This window comes from Gymnoscopelus braueri (assembly GCF_963280865.1).
Source record: "Gymnoscopelus braueri genome assembly, chromosome: 2".
Lineage (NCBI taxonomy): Eukaryota > Metazoa > Chordata > Actinopteri > Myctophiformes > Myctophidae > Gymnoscopelus > Gymnoscopelus braueri.
In genome coordinates this window covers 42,968,300-42,981,226 of record NC_137604.1, presented here as the reverse complement: position 1 = coordinate 42,981,226, position 12,927 = coordinate 42,968,300, and the positions used below count along the sequence as shown (strand labels likewise).

Here is a 12,927-nt window from a genome sequence, read left to right as displayed (position 1 = left end):
GGGGATATGCGCACATGATCTGGCAACACGGGAGCCAGCGAACACAAAAACGCTAATAAACAGCTGAGATTTTGTGTAATCGGAAAACGGGCTTCGCTGTTACTGTAGGTGCACATGGTAATGGTCAATGATTGTGTGCAAATTCAGATCAATTGCTCCAGCCACTGAGGAGAACCTGGCAGAACAATTTTGGCCTCACCACGACACCATGCACCCATGCACTACAGAGGTTTGTCAAATTATAGGAGGATACGAGGATAAGGCATCAGCCAACATTCTTGTTTTGAACAAGAATGTTGGCTGTAATGTGAACATCTGTAATGTGACATTCCTCTTCTGTTCCCTTGCTGTTTCTCCTAAGAAAGTAAAGCAGGCATGCTTAAAGGGTAAGACCACTTTGGTAGAGGTTTGGGGTGTGTAGTTACCTTGCCATGATGTAACCCCAAAGGTGGGCAAGAAATCAAAAATAATTGCTCCATTGATTAGAAATTGATAATTCAAAAATATGCTCCTCATTGACTTACATTGTACGGTAAAACAGCTATCAAAGTCACTCTTTTAGCACATAAATGAACTCAAACATAGCTGATTCAGACAATATAGAGCATCACCAAACCCAGTACTGTTTGTTTTTCTAATAAAAATGTCAACTTCCTGTTGATTTTACTATTTGAAGATCTGGATCCGGATCCACGGATCCAGTCCAGGTTTTCTACTTATTAAAAATGGCAAAATCAACAGGAAGTTGACATTTTTATAATAAAAAAAAACAGTACTGGGTTTGGTGATGTTCTATATTGTCTGAATCAACTTTGTTTGTGTTCGTTTATGTGCGAAACGAGTGACTGTGAGAGCTGTTTTACCGTACAATGCAAGTCAATGAGGAGCATAGTTTGAATTATCAATTTCTAATCAATGGAGCAATTATTTTTTATTTCTTGCCCACCTTTGGAGTTACATCATGGCAAGGTAACTACACAACCCAAACCTCTACCAAAGTGGTCTTGCCCTTTAAAATGATATATTCCCGGGGTGCCCGCTGGCCTAGCGGTCCAGGGGCATTCCACATATTGGTAATCCAGCTTGACAGCGTGTCGCGGGTTCGACTCCCGATCCCGACGACCTTTGCTGTGTGTCACCCCCCCCCCCCAGCTTTCTCCCCATTTCCTGTCAGCCCAAAATATATATATATATATATATTCCCTGCTTTCTATTCCATGTCTTACCTTTAAACTCATGGCTATATGCACACACTGCACCAGAGAGAGATCTGACTCAGTGGTGCAAAGTTATTAAGTACTTCATAGCAAGCAGCAGACCCAGCAAGGCTGGGCTACGGGGGGCTATGCGTGCGCGCGTGTGTGTGTGTGTGTGTGTGTGTGTGTGTGTGTGTGTGTGTGTGTGTGTGTGTGTGTGTGTGTGTGTGTGTGTGTGTGTGTGTGTGTGGTCAATAAAGCGCAGAAGCTTTAATTATAAAACTCAATTGTGTCTGCAACAACCCACAGTAGCACTCAGCATGCTACAGTGACTTAACGACCGACCGTGGACTGTGGGACTGACTTTTATACAGTTGTGTGACCACTCTCATTTCTCATTTTCCTCCTCAGTGAGTTGGAATATCGATCTGAAATTGATTTAAGCAGATTTTTACTTTTCCTCAATTTAAGCTGTTTATTAGGATCTTTGCCACGGCACGGGCTAGCCGCTACGGGATCTGTAGTTGCAGTTGCAGGCCCAAAGTCTCAAATCTTACATCTGGATGTGCACATCCTCAGGTAGCTCAAGACCCAAAAGAGAAATTTGACTTTTGCCCGGGACCCAAACTAGTGAGAATAGCAGATCTACAAGCTCACATCGCTTCGTGCCGTGTTGTGAGCTTGTAGATCTGCTATTTTCACAACCTCTTAAATGTTTTTATTTTTATTCTATTAATGAAATACCTTTGAAATGTTTTTATTTGATAAAAAGTTGTTTAAATGTAGGAAACAAAAAACAAAAGGGGCTATTTTACTTGCGACCCATAAAAATGCAACCTGAACATGGGCCCGACCCACTGTTACAGTGGGCCGTGGCTAGTAGGCCTATATACAAGCAGAACACATGGTGCTTCACGATGTGTGGTGTGTTCAGCTCTCTCTCTCTCTCTCTCTCTCTCTCTCTCTCTCTCTCTCTCTCTCTCTCTCTCTCTCTCTCTCTCTCTCTCTAATTTTCAATTTAAAGGGGCTTTATTGGCATGGGAAAACACGAAGTATGCGTTGCCAAAGCAAAATGGTATAAACCAATAAAAACAAAACAACGTATACAATTAAATGGGAATGGAGAAATGTGTAAACAGAGCTGTGTTCCATTGCAACTTAAAAAAATCTTACGAAAACCATAAGAATTGTGCATTTGCTGTCAGAAAAAGTTATACATCCATGTAGGAAAAGTTAGCTTGGGATAAACTTTTGAAACAAATGGCAGCCATATTTCTATGTTTCGCATTCTCTCTCTCTCTCTCTCTCTCTCTCTCTCTCTCTCTGTGAGAGACCTTTAGCTGATTATGTTTCACTGATGTCAATGATAGGGTTTTCCCTCGTTAAGGAAGTGTGTGGGGCCAACAAACACATTTCACATGTCCGTTTCCTCCCCCCTAATTTGGCAGCGAGGGAGAAATCTTTTAGTTGATCCCTGACAGCTCAATTTCCCCATTTCTTTATTTTATAAATCTGCTTTTATCTTCTCTATCCAAGTGTGTTACTGTTGACTGAGACAAAAGCGGTTTTGACTTGATATGTTTTGAGACACAGAAGACACACATAATTTACTGATAGTGAATGTAGGCCTGCGTAGCTATTCAGCACATTCAGTCAAATCTGTTGAGGCAGGTTTGGCATCACACAAATCAGTACACAGTATCTCTATAGTCATGTGATCGACACGGATCTGTCCGCTTTCCCATATTCCATCCTGATTGCCTAAAGATTGGCTTCCAAAGTTTGCAGGATTGGTTTGTTTTGAACAAAATGCCTCAAATCATGAACGCAGCATGCGATTTCAGTGAAAATGTTTACGCATATTCCCACTAAGCCGAGGAAGAAATGGCACCCTATTCACATTGGCCTATTATAGTGCCACCAGGAGGCCACAATAACCTACCTGACCTGGCGGAGACCTGTGCTCTGAGGAGCACTTTTTCTAGTTACAAATTGAAAGACCACTGGAAGAATGAATGTCCTGCACTTAAAGCAAAAAGATGGACATTGTTCTTGCAGCCTTACCATTTCGATTTGTGCCATATGAGAACTATACTCTCCATCATGTCTGCTGTTTGTTCCCTATTCTGAAAAGAAAAGAAAAGAAAAGAAAAGAAAAGAAAAGAAAAGAAAAGAAAAGAAAAGAAAAGAAAAGAAAAGAAAAGAAAAGAAAAGAAAAAAAATAAAAAAATAAAAAAATAAAAAAATAAAAATAAAAGAAAAGAAAAGAAAAGAAAAGAAAAGAAAAGAAAAGAAAAGAAAAGAAAAGAAAAGAAAAGAAAAGAAAAGAAAAGGTGCCAAGGTTGTTGGAGGTCAATCAAGAATCAAAAGGTCAGAGTAAACTTGAAGGGTTCTAGTTTTAGAAATGGTTTGAGTCCTAATTGGGTGATCTTTAAATAGAGCACCAAAGTCTGACGTCACTGCCACTAGAGGGCGCTGTTCCACTGGTTTGTGGCTTAATTTTGTGTTGAAATCCCCATTTGGTAATGTTAAATCACATCATATAAGAACTGTGTTCCAAACATAAACACACCACCCTGGCGTTTCTATCAGGGGGATGGCTCTGCATCGTTTATGACATTCATTCATATTTGATACAGCCTGTTTCTGGCGAAAATGGAATTAATTCTGCCTTAAAAGTCTTAAGAACTACTACTTCCGGGTCTGAAATCACTGTCCCTACAGCAGCCGTGTTCATGGGAAATGTCTTTGGGTTGTTCTCGTTTCTAGTGTTTATATTGTGTTACTCTTTGGGTAAATGTGTACATTTACACCTTCAGTCGATGCTTCATGTCCATATGAGCAAAATTGCCAGGGTGGTGTGTTTATTTTTGGAACACAGTTCTTATATGAGGCAATCTCAGATTCCCCAATGAGGATATCATCACAAAAAGTAAAGCCACGAACCAGCGGAACAGCGCCCTCTACTGGCAGTGACGTCAGGACTTTGGTGCTCTATTGGTATGTTTATATCCAGCTTGCTGGTTAAACCCATGGTGGCAGGTATAAAACTGTATGGATAGTTGATGTATTTCACTTATGTAATGATCATGATTAATGGTTCATAGAAGGTATTATTGATTTAAATAGGCTCACTCCCTTTTTCTGTTGAATGTTAATTGCAGGTTGTCTGAACTTTGAGCCCGTTTGTGACAATAGGCTGTTAATGCAGGGCCACATGGTATCCAATCATGTCATTCTAAAAACTAAAACACAAACCAACTGATTGTTATGTGGCTTGAACGTGGAACGCATGCATGCACACCCCTACCCTTCCTCCCTCCTCTTCCAGTAAAACAACAAACAACAAAACAACAATGCCATAGTTCTCATCTTTGGTCGTATAGTCCCACCACTGAGATGGTTAGCACAGTAGAATGTTTGGCCTAGTTCTTTTCTTTGTGGTTTTGTCCAACACAGTGAGTCAATGAGTAACAGTTAAGTAAAGAAACAGTGGACATTGTGTACTCCAGCTTAATCATATAAAGGTCTCCCTATAAATGTTCTAAATTATTAAACAATAAAATAAATATACAAGATCCCAATGCATCGGCTACTTTCGCAAAATGTTGCACTTTGAAGTATATAGGGCTCAAGTGGTTAGTATACAGAGTTAACCACTATAGCTTCAGAGAAAGTGAGATTGTTCCAGTCAGCGGCCCAGAAGGCCAGTGTGTTTATCAACCTGATGGTTGGTAATCAAAAGTGGACAGAGAGAGGTTGACTATTGAGTTCAGGACCACAGATAAACTTCATTATTACTTCATATATTTGGCTCATAAAGAATTATGAGAGTAACTGCAATAAATCAAGTTGGAACACCGGTATCTGAATGAATGATTCCACTAACAACAGGGGGCAGTATTGCCTAGGTAATGTGTTGCTCTCCCCATGCTGCAATCCATACAGCATTCTGGGAGCAATGAAAGTGTGTGCGTGTGTGTGCGTGTTCGTGCATACACAGGTGCCAAGTGAATGGTACTGGTGGGGGTGGAGGTGTGCAGCCAAATAAGATAAAAAAAAAGGAAACTTTAAACAATGCACATGTTCTCTCTCAACTTCAATCACATTAAGTGTGAAGCATGCATGGGATCCTCAGATGCACTTCCACAGTATTCCACATGAAAACACAGTAGGGAACACATACAAGTACACCACATTTGCCTCGAACCTACCCTGTCAAAACAATCCTGTCTTATCTTATTTTGCAAATACCACCTCACTCTGTGCAGGGATGGGTTGGTGTGTGTGTGTGTGTGTGTGTGTGTGTGTGTGTGTGTGTGTGTGTGTGTGTGTGTGTGTGTGTGTGTGTGTGTGTGTGTGTGTGTGTGTGTGTGTGTGCGTGTGTGTGTGTGTGTGTGTGTGTGGTCATGCTGGTGGGGGGTAATGGGATTAAAAAAAAAAGACAGAACGCTCCAACTGTCAACTCCTCTGCCAGCCCACCTGTCCAAACAGCCAAACCTCCCCACAATGCCTTGTCAACTACAACCTTGGCTCAACAACCAATCAAGTCTAAGCGATAAACCTCTCCTATCTCTCATTACTCCGTTAGACAAGCAGGTGACCACTTGCTCTACAGTACGTCTGTCCAGCATCTTAATAAAAGCTGCTTCGGGAGGGATGGTTATCTCACAATGTGTCTACTGTCTACATGGACTGGATGCCCTTGCACTGCCAGATGATGTAGGCACATGTGCACACATGCACATGCAATGGTACAAATGCACATATTTCGCAGATGCTTTTATTATATTAAGAATTTGGCCAACATATTTCGGCTTCTCTCTGAAGCCAACACAGAGAGACTAGTAATGCATGCTTTTATCACATGCAAGCTGGATTCAGTGGATTGCTGTAATGCTCTTACAGTACGTCTGCATCAAACAAACAAACAAACAAACAAACAAACAAACAAACTAGCCCAGGTACAATAAAAAAAGAATTCTGCTGCTCGAGTACTGACCAGGACCAGAAAGAGAGCTCACATTACAACAATTTTAAAATCATTGCATTAGCTGCCGATTAGTTTTAGGTCTGATATTAAAAACCTGGTTCATAAATCTTTTAATGGCCTTGCACCCAGCTATTTATGGGATTTGCTTTTAAGTAATGAAGCTTTTAATGAATCCAAAAACTAAAACTGAAACATACAGTATGGTGAGGCAGCATTACAACATTGGTCTGAGCCACTGGAATGTTCTCCCAGAGGATCTGAACATAGTTGATAATGTTGATATTTATAAAAACCCATATTTTTATCCTGGCTTTTAACTAGGGTGTTCATAGTCTATTAGGCCTAGATTTTAACCTTTGTCTTTCTTTTTATTCTGGTTCTATTATTTCATTTCAGCTTCTATCTCTTAGTTATTAACTGCAATCTTTTTAGTCAAACCTTTTTTACAATTTATTTGACTTCTTGTGTACATTGTGCTGTGAATTGGTCTGCCGTCTCTGTGGTTTCCTCATACTTGTCTTTGATCTCACGGTTCTCGTTTTGTTTGATCATTTTATATTATATATTTTATATTTTACAGTAAGCACTTTGTATTGCATTCAATTGTATGAGAATTGTATAAAACTACATGAAAAAATTGCCTCTGTCTGGGCATGAGGTTGAGGCAAGATCTCTTTGGGGGAAAAAATAGATTTGGCAGCCTGTGGTCAAAGTGGCTCATCTTGCATATCAAATATCAGTTTCTTTGGCAAGTGCAGAATATTTGTTCCTTTTTGAACGGAGATCCGTCTCCATTCTGATACTCGTTCTGCTATTGTTGTAAAAATTATGGAATGCTTCCAAGATGGCCTGGAACATTTAGAATTATTTAACACATGAACCCAACCTGGAACGAATATTCTGCAGAAATAGCAGATCTACAAGCTCACATTGCGTCACAACGCAACATGTTGTGAGCTTGTAGATCAGTTATTTCCATCTAAGAGATTTGGCGTAGAGGGAACAAAGGAGGGGGCTAACTATAGACCTCTGGGGGACATTCAGGGGAGTGTTCCACATTGATAAAAATCATGTGCTCACTGTACGTTAAAAGAACACAGCAACCTTTATGTGAACCAGGTCTTCAATCAACTTTGTGTGAATAAAGACTGGCAGCAATTTCAGTTCTGTGTTCAGTAGCGCACTGCAGTGATTTAGAGATAATAATAAGATAGCTTGTACTATCCTCTAAACAAGCAAAGTATACTATAAATCATTAACATGCACTGTAGCAAGATGTGTGACAGACAGTTGGAACTGATTAAACTTATTGTCGCTGCTTGTGGTCAATAGTTAATGGTTCTGCATATTAAATAAAGCTTTCATCATCTTCTCTGGCAAAGACAAGAGAATTTCAAATTATTTTTCTGCAAATGTTGCAGGGCCTACAGAGAGTTTGGGGGGGTATTAATTTACTCACAGCCAGAGGGGCAACAAAACACATTCTACAAAGTACTAATGTAATGTTCAGAATTTAAACAACACGGTGAATTCAGGCAATCTGCAACGTCAGTTAATGTAGGACAGCTAAGCTTTTTTTCAACATATATATTGCGCTGAGCAAGAGCAAGGCAATGTCATTGTTGCTAAGCCCTAGCAGGGAAGAATTACTTTTATTTATTTATTTGTTTGGCTGGGACAGTGCACATTAATGAAAACAAGGCAGGATATTCCATCCGTAGTCCCCCCAAAAACGAAACAATACAGACATTACAATATAACAACGATACAACATAAGTTAACAACAACAACAACACTCAAGGTACATCAACAATCAACAATAGGCATATATTAAAATCTAGTTTAGAGTGGGCCTACCCTAGTCTATACGTGATCGCATATCTGTTTATCTTTCAACCACTGTTTTAATGGGGGCCATTATTAAGAGCAAAAGCACAGAACTTGAAGATAAGACTAATACAAATAAGTTAAAAGTCAGACAGAAATAATGATAAAGTCTGGCCTGGGCATCTGCACTTAGACTGACTGGGTTAGCATAATGTGTGAACTTGATATAAATATAAATGTAGACACATAATACCATGTGCAATCTATCACCAGCAATATGGACATACTGTCCATCTATTGTCCATGGATGCATAATGTTAAGACAGATAGTGGATATCATGTGGGGCTGATGTACAGTGTCAGCCAGCTATACAGTAGGAATATGGATAAATAAAATGTTGCCAATCTATAGTGAACATAATGAAGAACATGCAATCCATCAACATTAAAACCTTCACAGCAGTTAGCCTAGCAGGCCTCTAATTATGATACTAGAGTATTAATCCGAGGATAGAACAGAACACATGGGGACTTGGTTATGTAGCTTAATGGCTACCGGAACAAAAGACTGACCGAGTCGCTCAGTCTTATGTAGACGGACAATGAATCTATGTCTGAAGGTGCACCTCAACCCCGCTAGTCTAGCTCATCATCATATTCACACACAGGCACAACACCAGAGGGAGCTCCACTGATCTCGTTTAACCGAAATTCGGCACAAACATAGGGTTCAATTTGTTCTACTGCTATGCCACCGAAATGTGGAATGCCCTACTGTACCAGCAGCCATCAAAAAGTGTTACTCCTTAGCCTCCTTCAAAACCGCCATAAAAGAGCACCTGTCTGCAATTTGTAACTGGTCCTAGAAAAGCCCCCCCCCCCCCCCCATTGTTTTCTGTACATATATGTTTATTGCTACTAGTGTTGACAATTTCTTGTATGTTATTGTATGTCTTTGAATGTCTTGATGAATTGAATACACAGGACCACAATCGAAACTAGCCCTTAGAGTTTTTTGTGTATAAAGGTCGTTACAGACGGGAAGCGGGAAAGGGAAAAGAAAAGCTCACCACAATCCAGCTCTTGACGCCCGCGCGCGTGTGCACAAACGAGCGAGAGAATTTCACAGGGCCGTGCCCGCCTGCCTCACCTCAACTTCTCAGCGCGTCCTGCCTCTCATTGAAAATGTATTACATAGGCGCGTCGGCCGCTTCCCGTCTGAAATTACCTTTATCCTTTTAGCATCATTGTACAATCGTACAACTGTACTGTTTTGCAAACTGTTAATAAAGTATTCAATCAAATCAATCAATCAATCAATCAATCAATCCAATGAAGAGCAATTCTTTCTAATGTTGTCTCAGGGCAGGAAACTAAATTGCTTATACATTTCCAACATTTTACCATGCAAAAAGTTTTTCAGAAAGGGGTAGGGGCCTCCAAACGATGGTTGCATGGTTGAGTATACAACCTTAGCTGGTGGCCGGCAGCAAAATCCTGTCCTTGGATGCAATGACGGGCGGCTCTTTGCATAAAGACGACTGATATAGCCAAACAAAAGTAAATGAAAATATTCTTGAAAAGCTTTTTTTCTTTTAAATGTTTATTTACCAGGGTTGTGGGAAGTGATGACATCGGCCAGTTTCTGCTCTGTGATTGGCTCCCTCCTACCGTTGTCTTGCTCCTGGAGTTTATCCACCATGGCGATGACACAGTTGAGACTCTTGGCAACACTGGCCCACACTCTGTCCTACAGGAGACACACACAAGTCAACAGTCACCTCAGGTCAACTCAGCATGCCTCAGCGTCTGTCTCCCTGTGTGTCTCCCTTCAGTTCATTTCTCAGACTGTCACTCATCAAAACTTTATCCTTTCAACCTCCTCTGTGTCATAGAGATTATGTGGGAACTGGGAGTTGTTTATTCTCAGATTCCCCTCAAAGTGTTGTCACTCTTTTTTGGTCTCTATCCCAGATTTGAGATTTAATAGCATTTTTGTGTGTGTCTGTCCATGCTCGCGCACCCGCTCGCACAAGCTTGTGTGTGTGGTGTGTGTGTGTGTGTGTGTGTGTGTGTGTGTGTGTGTGTGTGTGTGTGTGTGTGTGTGTGTGTGTGTGTGTGTGTGTTTTGGAGTGAATTTGGGTCTCTTGCTTGCTGTTAGAGGTGAGGTTTTTGAACATCTCATAACAGTTGAGAAACATCCAAGAGATAATTACTCTGCAGTGGTTGGGACTCCTGCTGTTACACTGTAGCATTGCAAATGGACCCCACTCCCTTTCTCTCACACACTCTCACACAGTACATTTACAAGGATTCACACTTAGAAGGATATCTGAGCAGGCACACATAATATGTCAGATGTATTTTACACACACACACACACACACACACACACACACACACACACACACACACACACACACACACACACACACACACACACACACACACACACTCAATGAGAAACCGTACAGGCACTTGGTAACAGATGCTCATTATTTTTGGATAAGTGCTCCATCTCTCTGAATAGAATCACATACTGTGATCATGCTCATGTGGTCATGTCACCACTGCAAAGTCTTGGTAGACAAGCAAATGGGTGCGAATTGTGTCAGGTTTGAGTGCAAATCAGCTACCTACATGTATACTGTAGGTATTGTTACACCTTGTCACAATGTCATGGGTTCAAGGTTTTGGTCTGTTGCATGTCTCTACCACAGTGGTTTTTCATGTCAAGGACACCTCAAATTAATGTGTATTTTGCCAGATTTTGTGTTGTTAAAATGTCTAAAAAATATTCTAGATTTGTCATTTTTTCCCACAATTTTCTTCCCAAAATAGCAGATCTACAAGCTCAAAATACGTTAGGTTAAAGTGGTTAAACTGATTTGGATGCTATATTAACAGATTGTTAGAGACCCCTTGGAACCCCTCCCAAGGACCCCTGGGGGTCCCCAAACCCCACTTTGAGAACCACTGCTGTCCCATACTCTTCATTACATCTGAAAAGAGATAAACATGGCCATCACTTGCCCATTCCTCCTCGTCATACTCTTTGTGGTGCGGGATGAAGTCCTGGCACGTCAGTGACGATAAAGGGGGAGAGAGTGGAGCACCCCCTTCCCCTTGGCTTGTGACCTCTGACCCTTCCACGTTGTTGCACACTGGGGCTTCCGTGACCGATGTGGCCGGACTGTGGCCCGGGAGTTTGTGGACTGGGCTTTGGTGATGATTCTGGGTACTGGCCGAGTTGGGGCTCTGGTGACCCTGGTGGTGGTGGCCCGCCTGGGGTTGGGCCGTGGGCTGGTTCTGGGTCTTGGACACGTAGCCAGGTCGTGCGGCATGCAGAGCCAGCAGAGCGCTCTTCACCAGCTCGTCTTTGAGTGCATGGACAAACTGCTCCGTCTGTTGGGGTAACGGGGAGAAAGAGAGAGAGGGGAGGGAGGGGGGGGGGGGGCAGATGAGAGATAGTAGGAATAAAGCAGAGGCAGAAGATAAGGGTAAAAAGTGAAAAGTGTAGGATAGAGGTGGAGAGAGAAAAGGGAAGAATGAGAGGGCAGGAAAGGAAGTGGTAAAGAGAGGGAGAACGTGATACTTTTATTTAGACATTGCATCATATTGTTGACAGATATTCATAACCTGTATGTCATTGCTTCAACACGTCTGGTAGACACACAGCCTTTCCAAGATGTAACCTACAAGGTTTGGTCATCCTAGGCCTTATGGTATAGCATAGCTAGATGTGCTCCAGATCCAAGATCATGAACAGACATTGCAAACATATACAGTCATTAATGAGAGAGAGAGAGAGAGAGAGAGAGAGAGAGAGAGAGAGAGAGAGAGAGAGAGAGAGAGAGATATAGCAAGTACATAATATTTGCGTCTTCAACAGTGAAAGTTGATCCTTATGGTTTGAAAAACAACAAAGAGCTGAGCATTCAATCGAAGATGGTTTATTTATTAGGACTGCTGAACTTCACATGCTGCCACCGATCCAGGGCCGTATCGGCTCTTAACCAGAGAACAGCCAATCAGGACCTATCAATCTAGCTACAACCAATCTCAGCACTCTTCCGGAACCTTCAGCGCAGACAATATAGTAATTCTTTACTTTTCACACAGAGGTAGAGACAGTGAGAGAAAGAGACCGAGAGAAATAGACACAGCTAGTGAGACAGACAGACAGAGAATGAGATGAGATGTGGAGAGGAAGAGAAAGAGAACACAAGAGAGAGTCAGTGAGAGCACTGTGGAGAGAGAGAGACAGAATGATGGTGGCGAGGGAGCTGCACACAATAACAGGTGGAACCAAAGAGGTAAGTTGTGAAGCGGGAGAACAGGGAGGCTGTTTACAGAGGATGAACGGAGGGAGAGAAACGAGGAGAAAATGAACATTCTACTTCAGCAACAAAGCCGCTCTAGCCTCCATTACTGTCTCTGCAGTGCTGAGTCGTGGGCTGTGAGCTGTGAGGCAAAAAGAGAAAAAAGAAAAACAACTAACACACAACAAACAATTCAATTACTCTTGTGCCAGAGCCACTCCTCTGAGGGGGCGCACCTCCTTTGATCTCAAATTCAAATTCAATGAGCCACTGTATGTCGAAGCCGCCACCGAGGCGAGGAGGCTCACCTTCGCTGACCGCCCACTGCCGCACGGAGAAGACAACAAGAGCCCTCAAGAATAATTGAGTTAGCTCCACAGTAAGCAATTCTATTACCACAACAAAATGTGGTCTAACAAAACACATGAGCTGAGAGTTCTATTTTCCAAAAAGAAAATGATTGTTGCATATTTGTCGCGCAGATATACACCCCCAAGTACCCTCCATCTCCTGCTGCTCCTTCCCCCTCCTTTGTGGTGGAGGGAGAACAGATTCTTCTTGAGAGACTGCTGAAACGGGAGGCATCGGG

At 41.9% G+C, this 12,927-nt stretch overlaps 1 protein-coding gene across 1 annotated transcript in view; it reads right to left on the bottom strand.

Moving 5' to 3' along the window:
• The window catches only part of inpp4b (inositol polyphosphate-4-phosphatase type II B), a 234,877-nt gene that overhangs the window by 26,127 nt on the left and 195,823 nt on the right, over window positions 1–12,927 (bottom strand). The window contains 2 exon segments of the mRNA XM_080456329.1: window positions 9,628–9,766; window positions 11,050–11,421. Of these exon segments, the coding sequence (XP_080312455.1) occupies window positions 9,628–9,766; window positions 11,050–11,421 (511 nt within the window).